The sequence below is a fragment of the Argopecten irradians genome, chromosome 10 (assembly GCF_041381155.1).
Source record: "Argopecten irradians isolate NY chromosome 10, Ai_NY, whole genome shotgun sequence".
NCBI lineage: Eukaryota > Metazoa > Mollusca > Bivalvia > Pectinida > Pectinidae > Argopecten > Argopecten irradians.
Window position 1 is genome coordinate 4,781,123 of NC_091143.1, and position 15,270 is coordinate 4,796,392.

General features: G+C 34.8%; 1 protein-coding gene across 1 annotated transcript; it reads right to left on the reverse strand.

The window, feature by feature from the left end:
- Positions 1 to 1,246: 1,246 nt before the first annotated feature.
- On the reverse strand, positions 1,247 to 12,821 carry LOC138332952 (uncharacterized). The gene is made up of 12 exons (XM_069281015.1): positions 12,417 to 12,821; positions 9,321 to 9,464; positions 8,890 to 8,975; positions 8,422 to 8,533; positions 8,067 to 8,189; positions 7,060 to 7,509; positions 5,948 to 5,965; positions 5,007 to 5,145; positions 4,598 to 4,737; positions 4,083 to 4,226; positions 2,720 to 2,848; positions 1,247 to 2,529 (listed from the first exon to the last, which is right to left on the reverse strand). The coding sequence occupies exons 1-12, from the start codon at positions 12,430 to 12,432 to the stop codon at positions 1,868 to 1,870; spliced, it is 2,163 nt and encodes a 720-aa protein (XP_069137116.1). The 5' UTR covers positions 12,433 to 12,821; the 3' UTR covers positions 1,247 to 1,867.
- Between the last annotated feature and the right edge of the window lie 2,449 nt (positions 12,822 to 15,270).

Genomic DNA, 15,270 nt, shown 5'->3' on the forward strand with positions numbered 1-15,270 from the left:
TGCTCACGGTAGGTGAAAACTATTGTTTATTTTGCAATGTTATTATTTTGAAATACCATTAAATTCTGAAATAAGAAAGATGCTTGTTTTTATTTGTTCAGGTAATATATTCCGTATAAGTTTGATGTATGAACCATTGAAGTCAGTATACCACCGGGAAATCAGGGCGCATGCCTATTATCGTGACGATCATGTTATCGTAATTCAATTTGTTATTTATTTCAAAAAAATCCCAATCCATCATAAGTATATAACTAAAAAGATTTAATACAAACCTTATAAGTAAGAAAATCACGATAATATGCTGATCACGGTAATATACATGTACCCGGCTGTAATAGTCAAAAGATAAGGACCGTTAAAAACCACGTTCTGATCAAACCTAGCTAGGGACAATACGTTTGAGTCGAATTCCGGATGAGTCGAATTATTTTCGTTGGTCCGTTGAATTTCGAGATAACGAGTTTCGACTGTACTTCACCGCCAAAGACTCGGGGGAGATAGAGGATTATATGTTATAATTGATCATGTATGTGTCCATGTATGTGTCCATGTATGTGTCCATGTATGTGTCAGTATGTCACCAATTATCATTGTCTAGATCTAATTTACTTTGTGTGTCTGTTCAGACCATGTTCATTACTGAATCAACACCTCATGACGGAAACGGACCCGAGTCACATTTACTTTGGTTTGTTCGTGTTTTGTCTACTGTAGTGCCATATCGTTATAACATAAAGTACAAGTCATCATCACTAACTCTGTCATACTCAGTTATACTGACAGTTACGTCCAGTCGCCCCATGAAGCAGAAACTATCACCTTTAAAAATTGTGGTCGATTTGGGCCAAAGACAAATGGTAGAACCGTCAAGGAGGGCCGAACGCTCAGTTGAAGACCAAAAGAGGAATGGTTTTAGGAAGACACTTGGAAGAGGAAATCTTACACATTATGGGACAATTATTTTTAAATCCAATTCTTCTGTCAATTAGCAGAATCTTGATCTAAGTGTGCAGTATGCTCATCTACATATTCATCAAAGCTATCACTACCCTTCCCGCCTTGACCTTTTATCATTTTAATAATATATATATATATTTGTTTTAACAGGGGATTTCCCTATAAGCACGGTAAAAGTACGTGCAGCCATGGAAGATCGCGTTCTGTTACACTTTGGAGATATGGATACTACTATCAGGTAAGTGGTAGTTAGCGACGTTTAGGTTGTATAACAAAAGAATTATGATTCAGTATAAAAATATATTTATTTAGCGATGTCACTGTATGGATATAACAGAATATATATTTTAAAAGCGAAAAAAGTCATATACATAATTGAGTCATTGTTGACGACCAAACACAATATTTGAATAGAAATGATATATAATCAAAGAATACATTCGACATGATGATAATGGACAAGTACGAATAAACATGTAGACAGTCAATAAAGATAAATAACGCACATCTATTAATATTTGTATCAATACTATATCGTTTTAGCAAACAAATACAAATGTAAACTGTACAAGCAAATATTCAATTCGATATTAGAAGATAAAATGTTTTGAGTAAAACTAGGTACTACCAAAATGTATTATTCTCTTTTCAGATCTTTCCAACTTCAGCTCACATTAATCTTCTAATAAGGTTATATTCGATTACAAAGTGTAATAATAATCTATCATCAAATTATTTCAATTAAAATTCTCTTTTAGCGTACTCACACATAACATCAATATATCCGTGTTTAGCACCAAGTTGTCGATAGGCATAATTTGAAGTATTTTAAAGCACCAATAAGAATGAGTCAATTATAACTTCATTAACAAATTAACTCGATTTCAAAGAAACTGTAAGTTTTATATCACTTTAACGTTAGGATCACCGTTTTCATATATACAGCTGCCACGAGAGAAGCATATGGCTGCCATTCCTTCCGGCCGCCATATTGGAAATCAGCGACTCCACGAATTATCAGGTAGCTCTCATTCCTGTTCCCGTCCAAGGATTCCAGAACAGCTTCAGAATCCTTATCGAACGCCTTAATTTCGTTTGTCTTTGCGAAAGACATCCTCAATTGATCGTCCTCATCCAGACAGTTTATACTGCCTATAGCCCCGCTAACCACGACAGTCCCTCTCTCCTCACTCACAGATGACGTTTGGGACAAAATGGTTGGTTTATGAAATTTGGAGTCATTTATCAGTATTACTGCACTCGTTATAAGTTGATCTAGATAATTTACGTCTCCTGTATCGTTTTCTTCCAGCTTCTTTACTATTCGTCTAAGAGTATCGTCATGACTGTGCCAAGTTCTCTGGGAGTGCTGCTGACCTTCTGTCCCAACTATTTCACGTCTGTGCCATTTTGTATACATGGCATTGGTTCCGTTAGACGGCATGGACACGATTACGTCACCCAAGGCCACGAAGTCATCAGATGTCAGTGGGTCATCAGGGTCACGTTTGTGCGATATCCCACCACCGACCCCTACAAGGAATACATGCTCTACCTTGCTGAAGGTGCCTAAAACATTGAAAACATTGATTAAAATAACAATTCAGAAAATAATGTAATTTCGTTGAGAATGCAAACCTATATGTTTATGCGTATGGAAGACTTTTTCAGACACTTGAGTGTAATAAGACACATCATTATGATCTGCCATCTTCTTATGTGTCAGATAAGATAAAAATAATCCTGTTGCTATAGTTACCGAGTAGGCGCGTGACGGAGTTTCCGGCCGCGATGTTGGATGCCTCCACATCACCGGGGATACATGGCAGTTTTGTGGATACCACACGATGTTTCCCAATCCGACCGGTAGTATACACCTGGGACTCCCCTACAGGTAAATAGGTACAGTGATAATAATCATTAAGGTGTTTTAGCAAATATATATTGAGTTAAATTGCATAGAGTTTTCTGGGGGAAAAACTTACAGGACTGGAAAACAGTCATCGCTGATTTAAGCATAAAGCTTTGTCTGCTAATTTAGCGTACAAGAAAAATGATGCATTGACGATTTTAGTATATACTACCTACTGTGGGTTCTACATCTGTATTTGTTTTTCATTTTAAATATGAACTACAGCAAAATTAATAATATTATAAAGTTAACGAGTGTAAATAAGTGTTTCAACTTCTAAAGATAGATAAATCAACTACTCTTAGAGATTAATCAATCCTGCTTAATAAGTCAACACTGTTGTAAATATCAATAGCTGTCTAAATATTATTTCAAAACATACAGAGTTGGTAGAGTTCTGTATCTGCAGATTTCTTTAAACATTTATTATCACAATATCCATTCAAAATTGAAAGCAGATTTTTAAGGTATTAAGTTGCAATAGCTACTAGTAAACATAACGGCATGGTAATTTGATTACAGAAATATAGTCGGAACCCTGTGAACTTTTTCTTTAAATGTACATTTTTCGTTTATTTTCCAAAACGTAGAAGCTACACAACAATTTACGACAGTGTTAACAATGTTAGCCATGACGGACACATACGTTTTATTATGGTAGTTATTTTCAGCTAAGAAACGATGTATAGACATAATCAATAGCATTAGCATTAACAGGGGCTAATACCTAAAAAATATGTCGCACTTTTTCTGTGGATCGAGTACCTTACCCAACGTCGAATATTTGTTTTCTTTATTTGGTAAATCAGGAAGGACTATAATCTTACTAAATTTGTGCGACTTCTCATCTAATTACTAAACGAATTCTAGAATATCTAAAATACACAAAAATGCTATTAAACTAATCTACTAGACTCATTGTCTCACCTATTCTGTAATGCCTTGCTGTTAAAGAGAAAAAACTCCATGGCCAAACCTATATTAGACTACACTAAAAGTCAAAGCTAATTCCTCACAACATTCTGTGTGAGTTTGGTATATCATATTATGATTCGGCTATTATATATTAATTCAATTTTGATTGTAACGAGCATTTTCATTGGTTTAAAAATTTACTTTATCAGCACATAAGGGAAAAAATGGCGTCGTTTATGTAACATCGCTTCTGATTGGCTAAGATGACGGCGTAAAGATTTCATAGATATCATACCTTCAGTTTTACACTTGACGAAAGTTGTCTTGCCTTCTATCATTGCATCCACTGCTTGTTTTTCACAGAAAAGTGTGGTAACTATGGCGATAGTGGGCTGGTCACGTGAGCTGATAACCGGCATCACTTTCACCAACTTGAGCTCTGTAAATTAAATATGGTTATAAGTTGCTATTAAGATGACCTAACAAAAATGGTACGTCATATTTGATTGGCTAAGTCTAAACTTAAGTTTAAGATTGGTTCATGATCTAAGATTACAGCTTCAATTTGAAACATAGCTATCTTCTTTTATTTAAAAAAAAATATTGATAATTTTTCTTTATATTTCAGCGAGCCTGGCACTGTCATGGTCGATTTCACCTCGCTCAAAATTTTAGTCATCAACACCCCTAAAAAGCGTTTGATTCCAATTTTTTATCAAATTGAAGTTACAACTCGCTTTCCTGAAGCGCTGAAAATAATTATCATTTTTCTCTCGTATCAGGAAAATGCCAAGCATTTTCAACTTTCACCTTCCTCTGTCTGTTCAGAAGTTCCACCATGATTTCGCATCCAATGCCCGTCAACCACCTCTTTTATTAGACCTCGTTCCTGAAGTTCCGCTAGCACCAGTGCAATAACCAACAAATCAGAAACTTTAATCTTGCACTTGCTTGAATAGAAAAAATAACGCATATATCTTTGGTATTTACGAAATAAGAATTTGTTTCGGAAACAGGAGGTTTTGAATCTTTCCAAGGATTACCAGATGCCTCTTTTTTAAATAAAGATGCTAAAAGAAAGAAAGTGTAGTTCTTCAGCTAATACGATGGTTATATTTATAACATTACCAAAGCGCTTTAACATATTCATTGGGTTTTTTTCCGAATGAAGTGTAAAATTATATATAAATACAAAATTATAAACTAACTGTAGTGTTACCTGACGAGATCCTCGACCTTGACGACGTTCGGATAAGCATCCTCAAGGAAATGAAGAAGACGATATTTCCTCGCTATCCAAACATATTGTTCTCTAATGCGATGTCTTTTGGCGATTCTTCCTGCTTCCACCTCTGGGTCTGAATGATAAAAATAGATATGAAATGCAACTGTGATTGTGATAAAACCTTCAGTATTCTTTTGGAATCAGGGCACCATACCAACTTGAAATGTGGAAAGAATCAGTAATGGATTGTAAATTGTCTACAACAGCAAATCAATCACTTGACTTTGCCTTTTAATACAAATCAAAGGCCTCCAATACACTAATGAAATATACAAATAAAGCATTTGGCGAAGATTAATACCTGGGTTTATCGACAAAAGAAAAATATATAATGTCCATTATAGTGCATAATAATATCAAGTGTAAATCGATAGTAATTCAGAAGTGCACTGAACATCTGAAATAGATTAAATCATTCGCATCGATGAACCAAACAGTCTCCCAATAAGTTTAGTTGATTAAAACATACATAATACATGTAATCAGCCAATCAGCCAAACACAAATACTCATCATGGCATTAAATCAGATATCATTCGTGATTAAGTGAATGAGTTCAGATCATAATACACATCGTATGCCATTCAAAAGTCCATTAAGGAATAAAAAAAATCGGGCGTCATTCAAAACCAGATCATGCATAAAAATCGGAGGTCATTATATAATTTACCAAACAGCAATGAAACACTATGATTACATGGTCAGACAAGAGTTCCCCAATTGTAAAAGAGGTTAGGCATCAGAGATAAGTTTCGAAAGGGAAAGTATACTTAAGAGCATGCTTATGTCCGGTTAATTTTGACTGTTTAATGACCAATTTTATGAAATATACAAACCATGCTATCAAAGTTATTACAGATAAATGGATTAATTTACCTTCTTCTTTGTAATCAGCTGTAACATGATAGTGGATATTTAATCATACGTTCGATAAAGCATACTTGACCTTATTTTCACGTTTTCAAACATAAATGTTCTCTTACTACGTTTATTTTCGTGAGAGTTGCATTACTGCTGTGCTATCTCATAGTCTATTTTCGTGAGAGTTGTATTGCTACTGTGCTATTTCATAGTCTATTTTCGTGAGAGTTGTATTACTACTGTGCTTTATATAGTATATTTCGGGAGTTTTATTACTAATTTGCTGTTACATAGTATATTTTCGTGAGAGTTGTATTGCTACTGTGCTGTTACATAGTCTATTTTCGTGAGAGTTGTATTGCTCCTGTGCTATTACATAGTCTATTTTCGTGAGAGTTGTATTACTACTGTGCTATTACATAGTCTATTTTCGTGAGAGTTGTATTACTACTGTGCTATTATATAGTCTATTTTCATGAGAGTTGTATTACTACTGTGCTATTATATAGTCTATTTTCGTGAGAGTTGTATTACTACTGTGCTATTACATAGAATATTTTCGTGAGAGTTGTATTACTACTGTGCTATTACATAGTCTATTTTCGTGAGAGTTGTATTACTACTGTGCTATTACATAGTCTATTTTCGTGAGAGTTGTATTACTGTTGTGCTATTACATAGAATATTTTCGTGAGAGTTGCATTACTTTTGTGCTATTACATAGTCTATTTTCGTGAGAGTTGTATTACTGTTGTGCTATTACATAGAATATTTTCGTGAGAGTTGCATTACTTTCGTGCTATTACATAGTTAATTTTCGTGTGAGTTGTATTACTACGGTGCTATAACATAGTATATTTTCGTGAGAGTCGTGTTACTACTGTTCTATTACATAGTATAGATTCGTGGGAGTCGTGTAACTACTGTGTTATTACATAGTATATTTTCGTAAGAGTTGTATTACAAATGTGCTATTACAAATAATAATTATATCGCGATTAATTTTCGCGATTTTTTGCAAAAGTATAAGCTGTAGCGAACACCTCTAATATGTCATAGTATCACAAAGAAAAACAATTTATTTCACTACAGAACCAAACTTTTACCAAACCAGTATATTTTCTCACCTAGAAGTTCTGCGAATTCCCAGTGACCTCTGGCTAACTTACTGGTGGCTACAGCAAGGCACTTGACCTTGAATTGTCTTTTTGAATGCACGTGATAGTGGAGGAATCTTCCATGTCCATACTGGGCGCCGCGTCCAACCTCCAGATGCTGATCTGCCCAACTGACCCAGAAGTACCTGGGTTTCTCCTCGCTCAATATATTCATTGTGAGGCTCTCCGCACGGATGGGGCCGTTGGCACATTCTCTGATGTAGGATTTGGTGTTTCCTTCTGCACCAATGACGATTTCGTGAGCCTTGTGGTTAACGTCACCATAAATTGAGGACAATACGATGCGTACATCACATGCTGCCTTGACCTTGAACGTCATGAATGATTTCTGGTTGATACACACTTCCGGTACGAAGCTGAAGGTATTTGCTGCTGGTGTATTCACGGTCGTAAAACTTCCTAAAATATAATGACAGCAAAGTTTTAGCAACAGCCTAAATAGATGTAAACAAGGAAGTTTTCATTTTCATCTGACCTCTATTTCTACTGAACTTTTAACAAACGGATTAAAACATCTCTTCACGGCATGTTTGTTACCTCTATTGTCAGACGTAGTCCGTAGGTAACGAAGCCATGTAACAGATGATTTTAATCGGAGTTTTTATTACCTCTTCAAAACCAATTAGTGAATAGGACAAACGCATCTGCAATAACGATTAACGACAGAATAACACAGTCGTTAAGTTTTAATGTGTTGTCATTGATTTTTATTAATTTGATTGTCTGTCAAAGTGTAACAGATTGGTTAGGATTTATCTATTAGATTTAATGTTTGGGGTCATTTAAGGATGGCCTCCCATGTGTGTAATGTAATGTGTTGTGGTATTTTGATGTCTGTATTTTGTTTGGAAGCTACGGTATATTCTTGTTGAGAATCCGTGTAATAATGAAATTGTTGTCCTGAATTATTAGATAAAGATTGATATGCTAAGTGTTTTGAAATATCAAGTACTTACGTATGGGTGGTATGACGTCCTCGGGCGAATGGTCATTTGTCTGCTGAACCTGGAGCTCCACTCTCCTGATTATAGAATATCCTTGTAGTTGTACCAGCGCTTTCTTAATGAAGCCAATGTAATCTGAAATGACAACAAAGGTTAACAAATGTTTGGTTAACATTCATAAATCCTGTTGATATTACTTCTTTGACCCTCGTTAACATTCATATTAACAATAGAAACGCCGGACACCCTATGACTAGTTTGACACGTAGAGAGTGTGCCCTCCTTCAGATGAAATACTATCCTATAGAGAGAAGTTCTCTTTTGTCTCGAATGTTGATTATCGTGTACTAATAAAGGTAATTAATACCTTTGGGGAAGTCAGCGGGGTCCATCAGATCCCTGAAGTAATCTGTGTAAGTGTTTTTCTTCAACAGTCCGTCCTCCGTACCACAGAACCAGAACTTCAGTGTCCAGTGGTCCTTAGGATGAGGAATAAGGAACATATTCACATACATTACTTAAAGTTGTGATCAGGCACTTATAACGTATTTTGCATTTAAAATTTACATAATATTATGTTATTGCTTATTTCGAAATTCTGACTGAATTATTTTTTTAAGTAAATGGATGGTTATCTTTTTTCTTATTATGTCATATATGTTTAAGTCCCTAATGCCCGCAGGAATTAATAAAAACATAATTTTTAATAAAGAAAATACATTCTATTCTCTCAATTGTATTAGAAAAAAGTGGCAGAAATGTCTGCACAAATTAGCATGCATTGAATTACATGATTTTGACGTGTAAAGACAGTGACTGTATTGGGATGTTCTACCTGTAGACACTGGTTACGTTTACGTTCGTTGACGAGATAAGCCAGGAACTCCAGTCTACCTTCCTCTGGTCCTACATCCACCAGCCCTGACGTTATGATACCGTAATCATATTATAATGGATAAAAAAAACAAATCAACAATTCGAATAATTGCATTAATAACCGTAACGAGTATGCCGTAGATATACTGAGATATTGGATGGAAGAATGGAAACGTCGATTGAAAATAATGTCCTCAGAATTTTCTCTATCCTAGAAAAATGATCGTGATACCCTTTTACAAACATAGCACCGAAGATATTCTCGGAGTGATAATGTGGTTTTACGGAATACGATGATAGATTAGTTTGTTTCCTCAATGTCTTTTTTATATGTAAGCTATATTTTTTACAATGTATGTAGATGTTCCAACATGTACACTAGAGCCCTACCTGTGAAAGCCTTGTTGATGAAGATCCCTTTGTATGGACCCCCCGCGATATGGTGAACTTTGTCGTTGTCAATCTCGCTCCTGTGTGTTCTCTCAAGCCTCATCACAGCTCCCCCGTCTTTCTTGGCCGCTGTCATCACGATCTCTGTGAAGGAAGTTAGGTCAGTGTGCATTTGTGATAATACCGGGCAGACAGACTCCACATCAATTAACTTTACACCAATAGTACATGTCGATATGCAATACCATTTTGTGCTTCTGCTGAAACCAATAGGCGTTTAAAACTTTCAGACAGGCAGACTACAACTCCATCTCAATTAAAGGAATACATACCATACCGAAATAGCGATGGTAAGAGGAAATATGAACATAGTGGTCTTTTAGGTCTTCTCCATATCTCTGCTATATCGACATCATCAACCATGCCATTGTTAGAGACCCATGGTTGGTCGCACTACGCTACGCTTCACTTAAATGTAACTTTACTTAGTGCAATCAACCACGGATCTCCAGCGAGGCCTCCATACAGATCTAGATCGAATAATCGAATTACGACAATTTTCATTAATGCGATTGTGATCTAAAACGTATTGTTACATAACAGAGGACGCTTTATACCCTAAACACTTGGTTCCATTTGTTTGCATTATGACAAGAAACTGTACTACATTGTAATGCTTCACTTTCTAAAATCAAAGAATCACTATTCAATAACGCCATTCAAGATATTTCCGCCTTTTTCAGTTCCTTACGGAATTCTTGAAAATCCAATTGGGTTTCAATCGAAACGGTTAATAGAAGCGAATGTTATATGATAAAGTCAATAACTATGTCCCAATCCTACCTTCGTAAGATTGATTTTAGTTTGTATTACAATTCTGCGATCTGAATAACAACTGTAGTGTGGCGGATTATCCATCATGTCTTAAGAAATAAATCAATACGTGTGAACACGAATTTTGATATCGTAGTTTCTACTTTAATATTGATTTCTTATAAAGTGTACGCGATGTAATTAGGATACTACAAAGGTTTTCTTACCCAAGAGATATCGCCTTTATCTGAATTATACATTAGTTACACTCCACTGTAGACATGGGTTCGGGCATCCTCGATATTCCAGGGGTTCCGATCACTTACGATCTCTATACCCCTGGACTATCTCGTGATAAAACTTGAGGCAACAGATCAGAACAGGTAACTTAGTCATTTGATGTACATCAAAAGAGCCGTATAACGGTACACTGTGGTTGACTCTGTGGCTTTGATGTTAGGCGTCGCTCTCTCTGTAGTCTTCAAAGGAAATCTTTGCTAGCCTGTGATTGGTCAGATGTTTTCCGCTGAGCTACCTTCAATTTCACTTTGAGATAGTCCAGGGGTGTAGAGATCGTAAGTGATCGGAACCCCTGGAGTATCGAGGATGGGGTTCGGGGTGATTCTTTTTTAAATCTTAAATATGGTCATTATAGGCGTACAGGTGGCGGAGGATAACTGCGATTTCCGGAGATAACTGATGGTCAATTTATCTTTCTTGGATAAGAAAATTAAAAATTATAATATTCAATTCGGGAAATGTAGATTTAAGTGTAAACACTTAAACGTATAAAATTTCAATAATAGTGTCCTCGGTTTAAAAAAAGGAACAAATACAAATTGATTGTGACAAGAAATTACACCGAAAGGATTGTTAATAATCCACTTCCCTGCAGATTTAGGTAAACTATAGTACAGTGATAAAATGTACTTAAATACAGTCAGATCACGTACTCCATATCAGATAACACCCACCATAGTCATGATAAAAACATCTGAACAAGGAATATTTTCAAGTTCAATTTGTTAATTTTCTTATCTGAACATGGAAATAAAAAGTCAATAATTCTGTTTGTTTCTGTAAAATACACACATAATGTATAATGATCCGGGATTTGCCGAGGATTGCCGAATACCTTCCTTTGGAATCCGCAATAGGCGTGTCATTTAACTCGCCACTTGTTGCCGGAAGTGAGCATCCTGTCAACTATGTGGACATATAATATTAAGGAAACATGCCTGCTGCACCTAAGCTATTTTGGAGATACTCAAACGACGCCCATTTGAGTATGTCGTTTTAAGATAAAGCATCTGCTTCTCAAGTTGTTTCCGTTCTGACAAAACGACACATTTAAACAATAGTGTGTCGGTGTATGGTCATTGTGTAATGAATAAAAATTGCGTCTTAGCGTATTAATCCTACTCCGGTTTTTAAGTTGATTAAACGAAAGGAAAATAAAGACCAAGATAGATTTGTACAAAGACATTTGAAACAAGACAAGGAATTTAACTGGTTATACGACGTCTACCGTTAGTGTTTAACTTAATCACACAGAAAGTATACAAAATATGGCCTTAACGTCTGAATCATACTCCAACTTTAAAGTCGACTAAACAAAGGGAAAATAAGGACCAAGATAGATTTGTACAAAGATATTTGAAACATAAAAAATAGAACCCTTTCAATAAGAAGTCTATCGTTAGTGTCGAACTTAATCACACAGAAAGTACTTTCAATATACAGGGCACTATACAACGATAAAGCCTTGTGTTGCCGGGTTACAGAATGTACCACAGACAGCATATCAATTAAAGTCTGCATGCACGACAGACAAAACCTCACCATAAAAACTTTGTTGGTGATTTACTAGTTCACAAATTATGGCCACTATCATATGATCTCGGTATAATCCGGAGGGAAAACACAAAGCGAGCTGCGTTAATGTATTTTGTCACAGAACATCAATCGATTCCACAACTGTATCGATCTCAGGACTAGTATCAACCACACAAACACATGGAATACATTTCTCAAAGCTTGATGGATAAACAGAGGGGTGTACAGTGTTGTATTTTGTTTATGGTGTTATTGTTAAGTAAATATTCATAATTGTTACATCTATATCTGCAATTTTTTAGAAAAATGACTTTCTATTGTGTCTGTAGATATACAAATGAAAAATATCTTCTATACCAATTTCATTCATCACAGTACATTTCGATGAAAACATCCGATTAGAAAACATACCGATGATACCATGCTTACATTAATTCTATAACTTACCTTCCGAATCATCCATCCTTAGAAATCAAATTTCTACTTGAACCATTGACATAAGTACTATACTCGTCTCACTTTGCCCCTGTTACGTAACAGCTGCATGCGCAGCATTACTAGTAGCCCGAGAAAATAAGGACTTGGCCTTAATCAACAGGACTCGCGCGGGCAGCCATAGCACAATTTATGTCGTCTGCTCTCTGAAACGTTTGAAATGTAAATCGAATATCATCCACAATATTAGCGGCTTACATTCTATGATACCGAAGCAAAGGCACTAACTGATATTTTAGTGCTAGATTTCATTGTGAGCCGACAGTTTAACCAGGGATTAGCTTTCTCCAGTAGTGAAACGACATTCCAAATAACCAATAGAACACTTCCCAGTGTTGACGACACCGGCAAAGGATGACGGACTATAATTCATCTGTACATGCTTGTACACAGGCGTTTTATATTGATCGGATACCTGACAGTGTAACAAGGTCGGTCACGGAAAATACTCTTGGACATGCGAAAAGAGAAAGGCTAGATTGGTTTGATTTCACTACGGTTGAATTTTTATCAACACCTAAGGACATATTGATCCTTCTCCCTCGAGTAATGGACAGGCCGCTTTCTATTTATCGCTATATCAATGAACCATTCTGTAGCAAAATATCACAATTACCATTTTTCATAATCCAATTAAACAGAGATTTGATACTCCAGGTGTTTCGAGTAAACTATTTTTCGAGTTTTGAGTCAACATTTTTCAGTTTAACTCTTTCAAGTTTTGAGTTGATATAAATTTTTTGAGTTGGCGGTGAAATGTTCATTTTTTACATTGCAATATAAGCTACTTAACATTCCATTTCACTTACATATCGTTTTATGTAACTTATATACAATCAAGAAAAAATCCTATTTCCTGATTTATATTTTAGTATTATTTTATAAGTCTATGATGTAGTACATTTAGATATCTACCAGTTACTTCCTTTAACCTGTTATTTTACACACAACTGTGTTCATTTCAATGTTGTGAATATAGGCTTAGAAAGTGTTTATTGATATATTACTCTATCTACATCTTCTCTGGAAAATGGAACCTTATCATTTGCAGTTGTAATTGTCCAGGGCATGTACTACTATTCGTTTCTTGGGATGTCACAATGGTCGTTCCAGCGATCACGAAAGATGGTTGTTGAAATAACTGTTTTGTACTTGACGATAATGGATTGGTCTTTGTTCATTATGTATGCAAAATATCTGGGGATTTTATTATAAAAATTGTGATCAAATGTAAATATAAGCATTAAATATTGCATTGTATTCGGTTGACAATTATAGGATTATGGATACCAACTTGACAAAGGAAAATCCAACATGAAGTGTTAGTCCTATTTATTAAAGATGCTCATCATTTGAACAATAATTGGTGTTTAATAGTATACATGTATATATGTCTAATTAACAGAAAAAGTAATATGAAATAATTTCTTTTACTTTTGGTGCATGCGCAATTAGTACTTTATTTCATATTGGATATAGTACCATGGATTTCTCGGGATGCAATATATTAATTTTGATATTTGTAATTTGAAGAATAAATTAAAGGACTAAACGTTTCAATGGTGGTAATGGTGTTAAGTAATTAACTTTTGTAATTGAAGAAATTACTAATTAATCTTCACCTTTTTCTGATAATGAAAAAATACCATTTATCAGCGATGTAGCAAATTTTCCTAGTCCAGTTGACATTCATACTCCTATAGTTGCCAGTTGCATGCAAACAATGCTTAAATATTACCGTAATTGTTATAAGAGATGTTTAGTTTACGTTAAATACGATAATTCGAATATCATATTTGTTTTATTTAAACTGTTGTACGTACTATTTATTGAACATTACCTTAGATATTTTATGTCAATAGGTTTACAAAAAATAATTCAATAATATTTCGTATCCGTCACCATAATAAGAGTACAAGCAAACGTTGATGATATATAACAGTCATCTCGAGGTTCCCATTGAAACACTTTTTTTCCATTAAGTAGTTTTGGCATATCTTTCACTGTCCTTGCATTAAACCTGCTATTTGATATTTCATATTGAAGAAAATTGGGGAGTTTTATAAAAAAAAATGTATTATGACATGGCAGAAGTACTTAGCTGGTATTTGCTTGTCTAAATTATGGGTAGGTAGGTTTGAAATGACTGAATACTTTAAATGTCTGTTTTGAGTTTGTCTGAATATTCGGTGAAACACTGATAGACGAATTGTTCATTTTGAGCCTAATTATCCAGTATGTAATAACCAGTCCATTCTTTTATTACATGCAATAGCCATCAGTTTATCTGAAGACACGGGACAGTGATATACAGTATTAGGAGTTCAATTTTATTTCATTGTAAATTCAATCAAGTAATTCCTTTGAGAATAAAACCTTCCATAACACTTAAATCAATGGCAAGTGATAAAGAATATTCCTAAATTGATAAACAAACAAATAACGAAAAGTATGGATATATTACATTTGAGTTTATTTTCTAGAAGTTGCAAAAAATAATTTTCTTCACATTTGAAACCAGACTAGTTTCACTTACACATCGCTCTATATAACCAAGACTTAATGAAGAAAAAATCCTATATTGGAAGACTATGATGTACGTACGTTTAGATATCTACCAGTTATCTTCCCTTAACCTGTTATTTTACACACAACTGTGTTTCATCTTTAACTTCTTACATTTACATTTTAACTTGTTACATATTACATTTCAGTGTTTTAATACTTAATTGAGAGACTAGTTTAACAAAGGCTATAAAAAGTATTCATCTCCTATTATTGCCAACTGCATGCAGTTCAATATTTA

Excerpts from the sequence above, each read along its gene's own strand:
- LOC138332952 (XM_069281015.1), bottom strand. Across the intron at positions 8,976-9,320 it reads CATCAACAAGGCTTTCACAG|GGCTGGTGGATGTAGGACCA; the intron begins GTAGGGCTCTAG and ends TCATAACGTCAG. Across the intron at positions 8,534-8,889 it reads AACGTAACCAGTGTCTACAG|GACCACTGGACACTGAAGTT; the intron begins GTAGAACATCCC and ends CCTCATCCTAAG.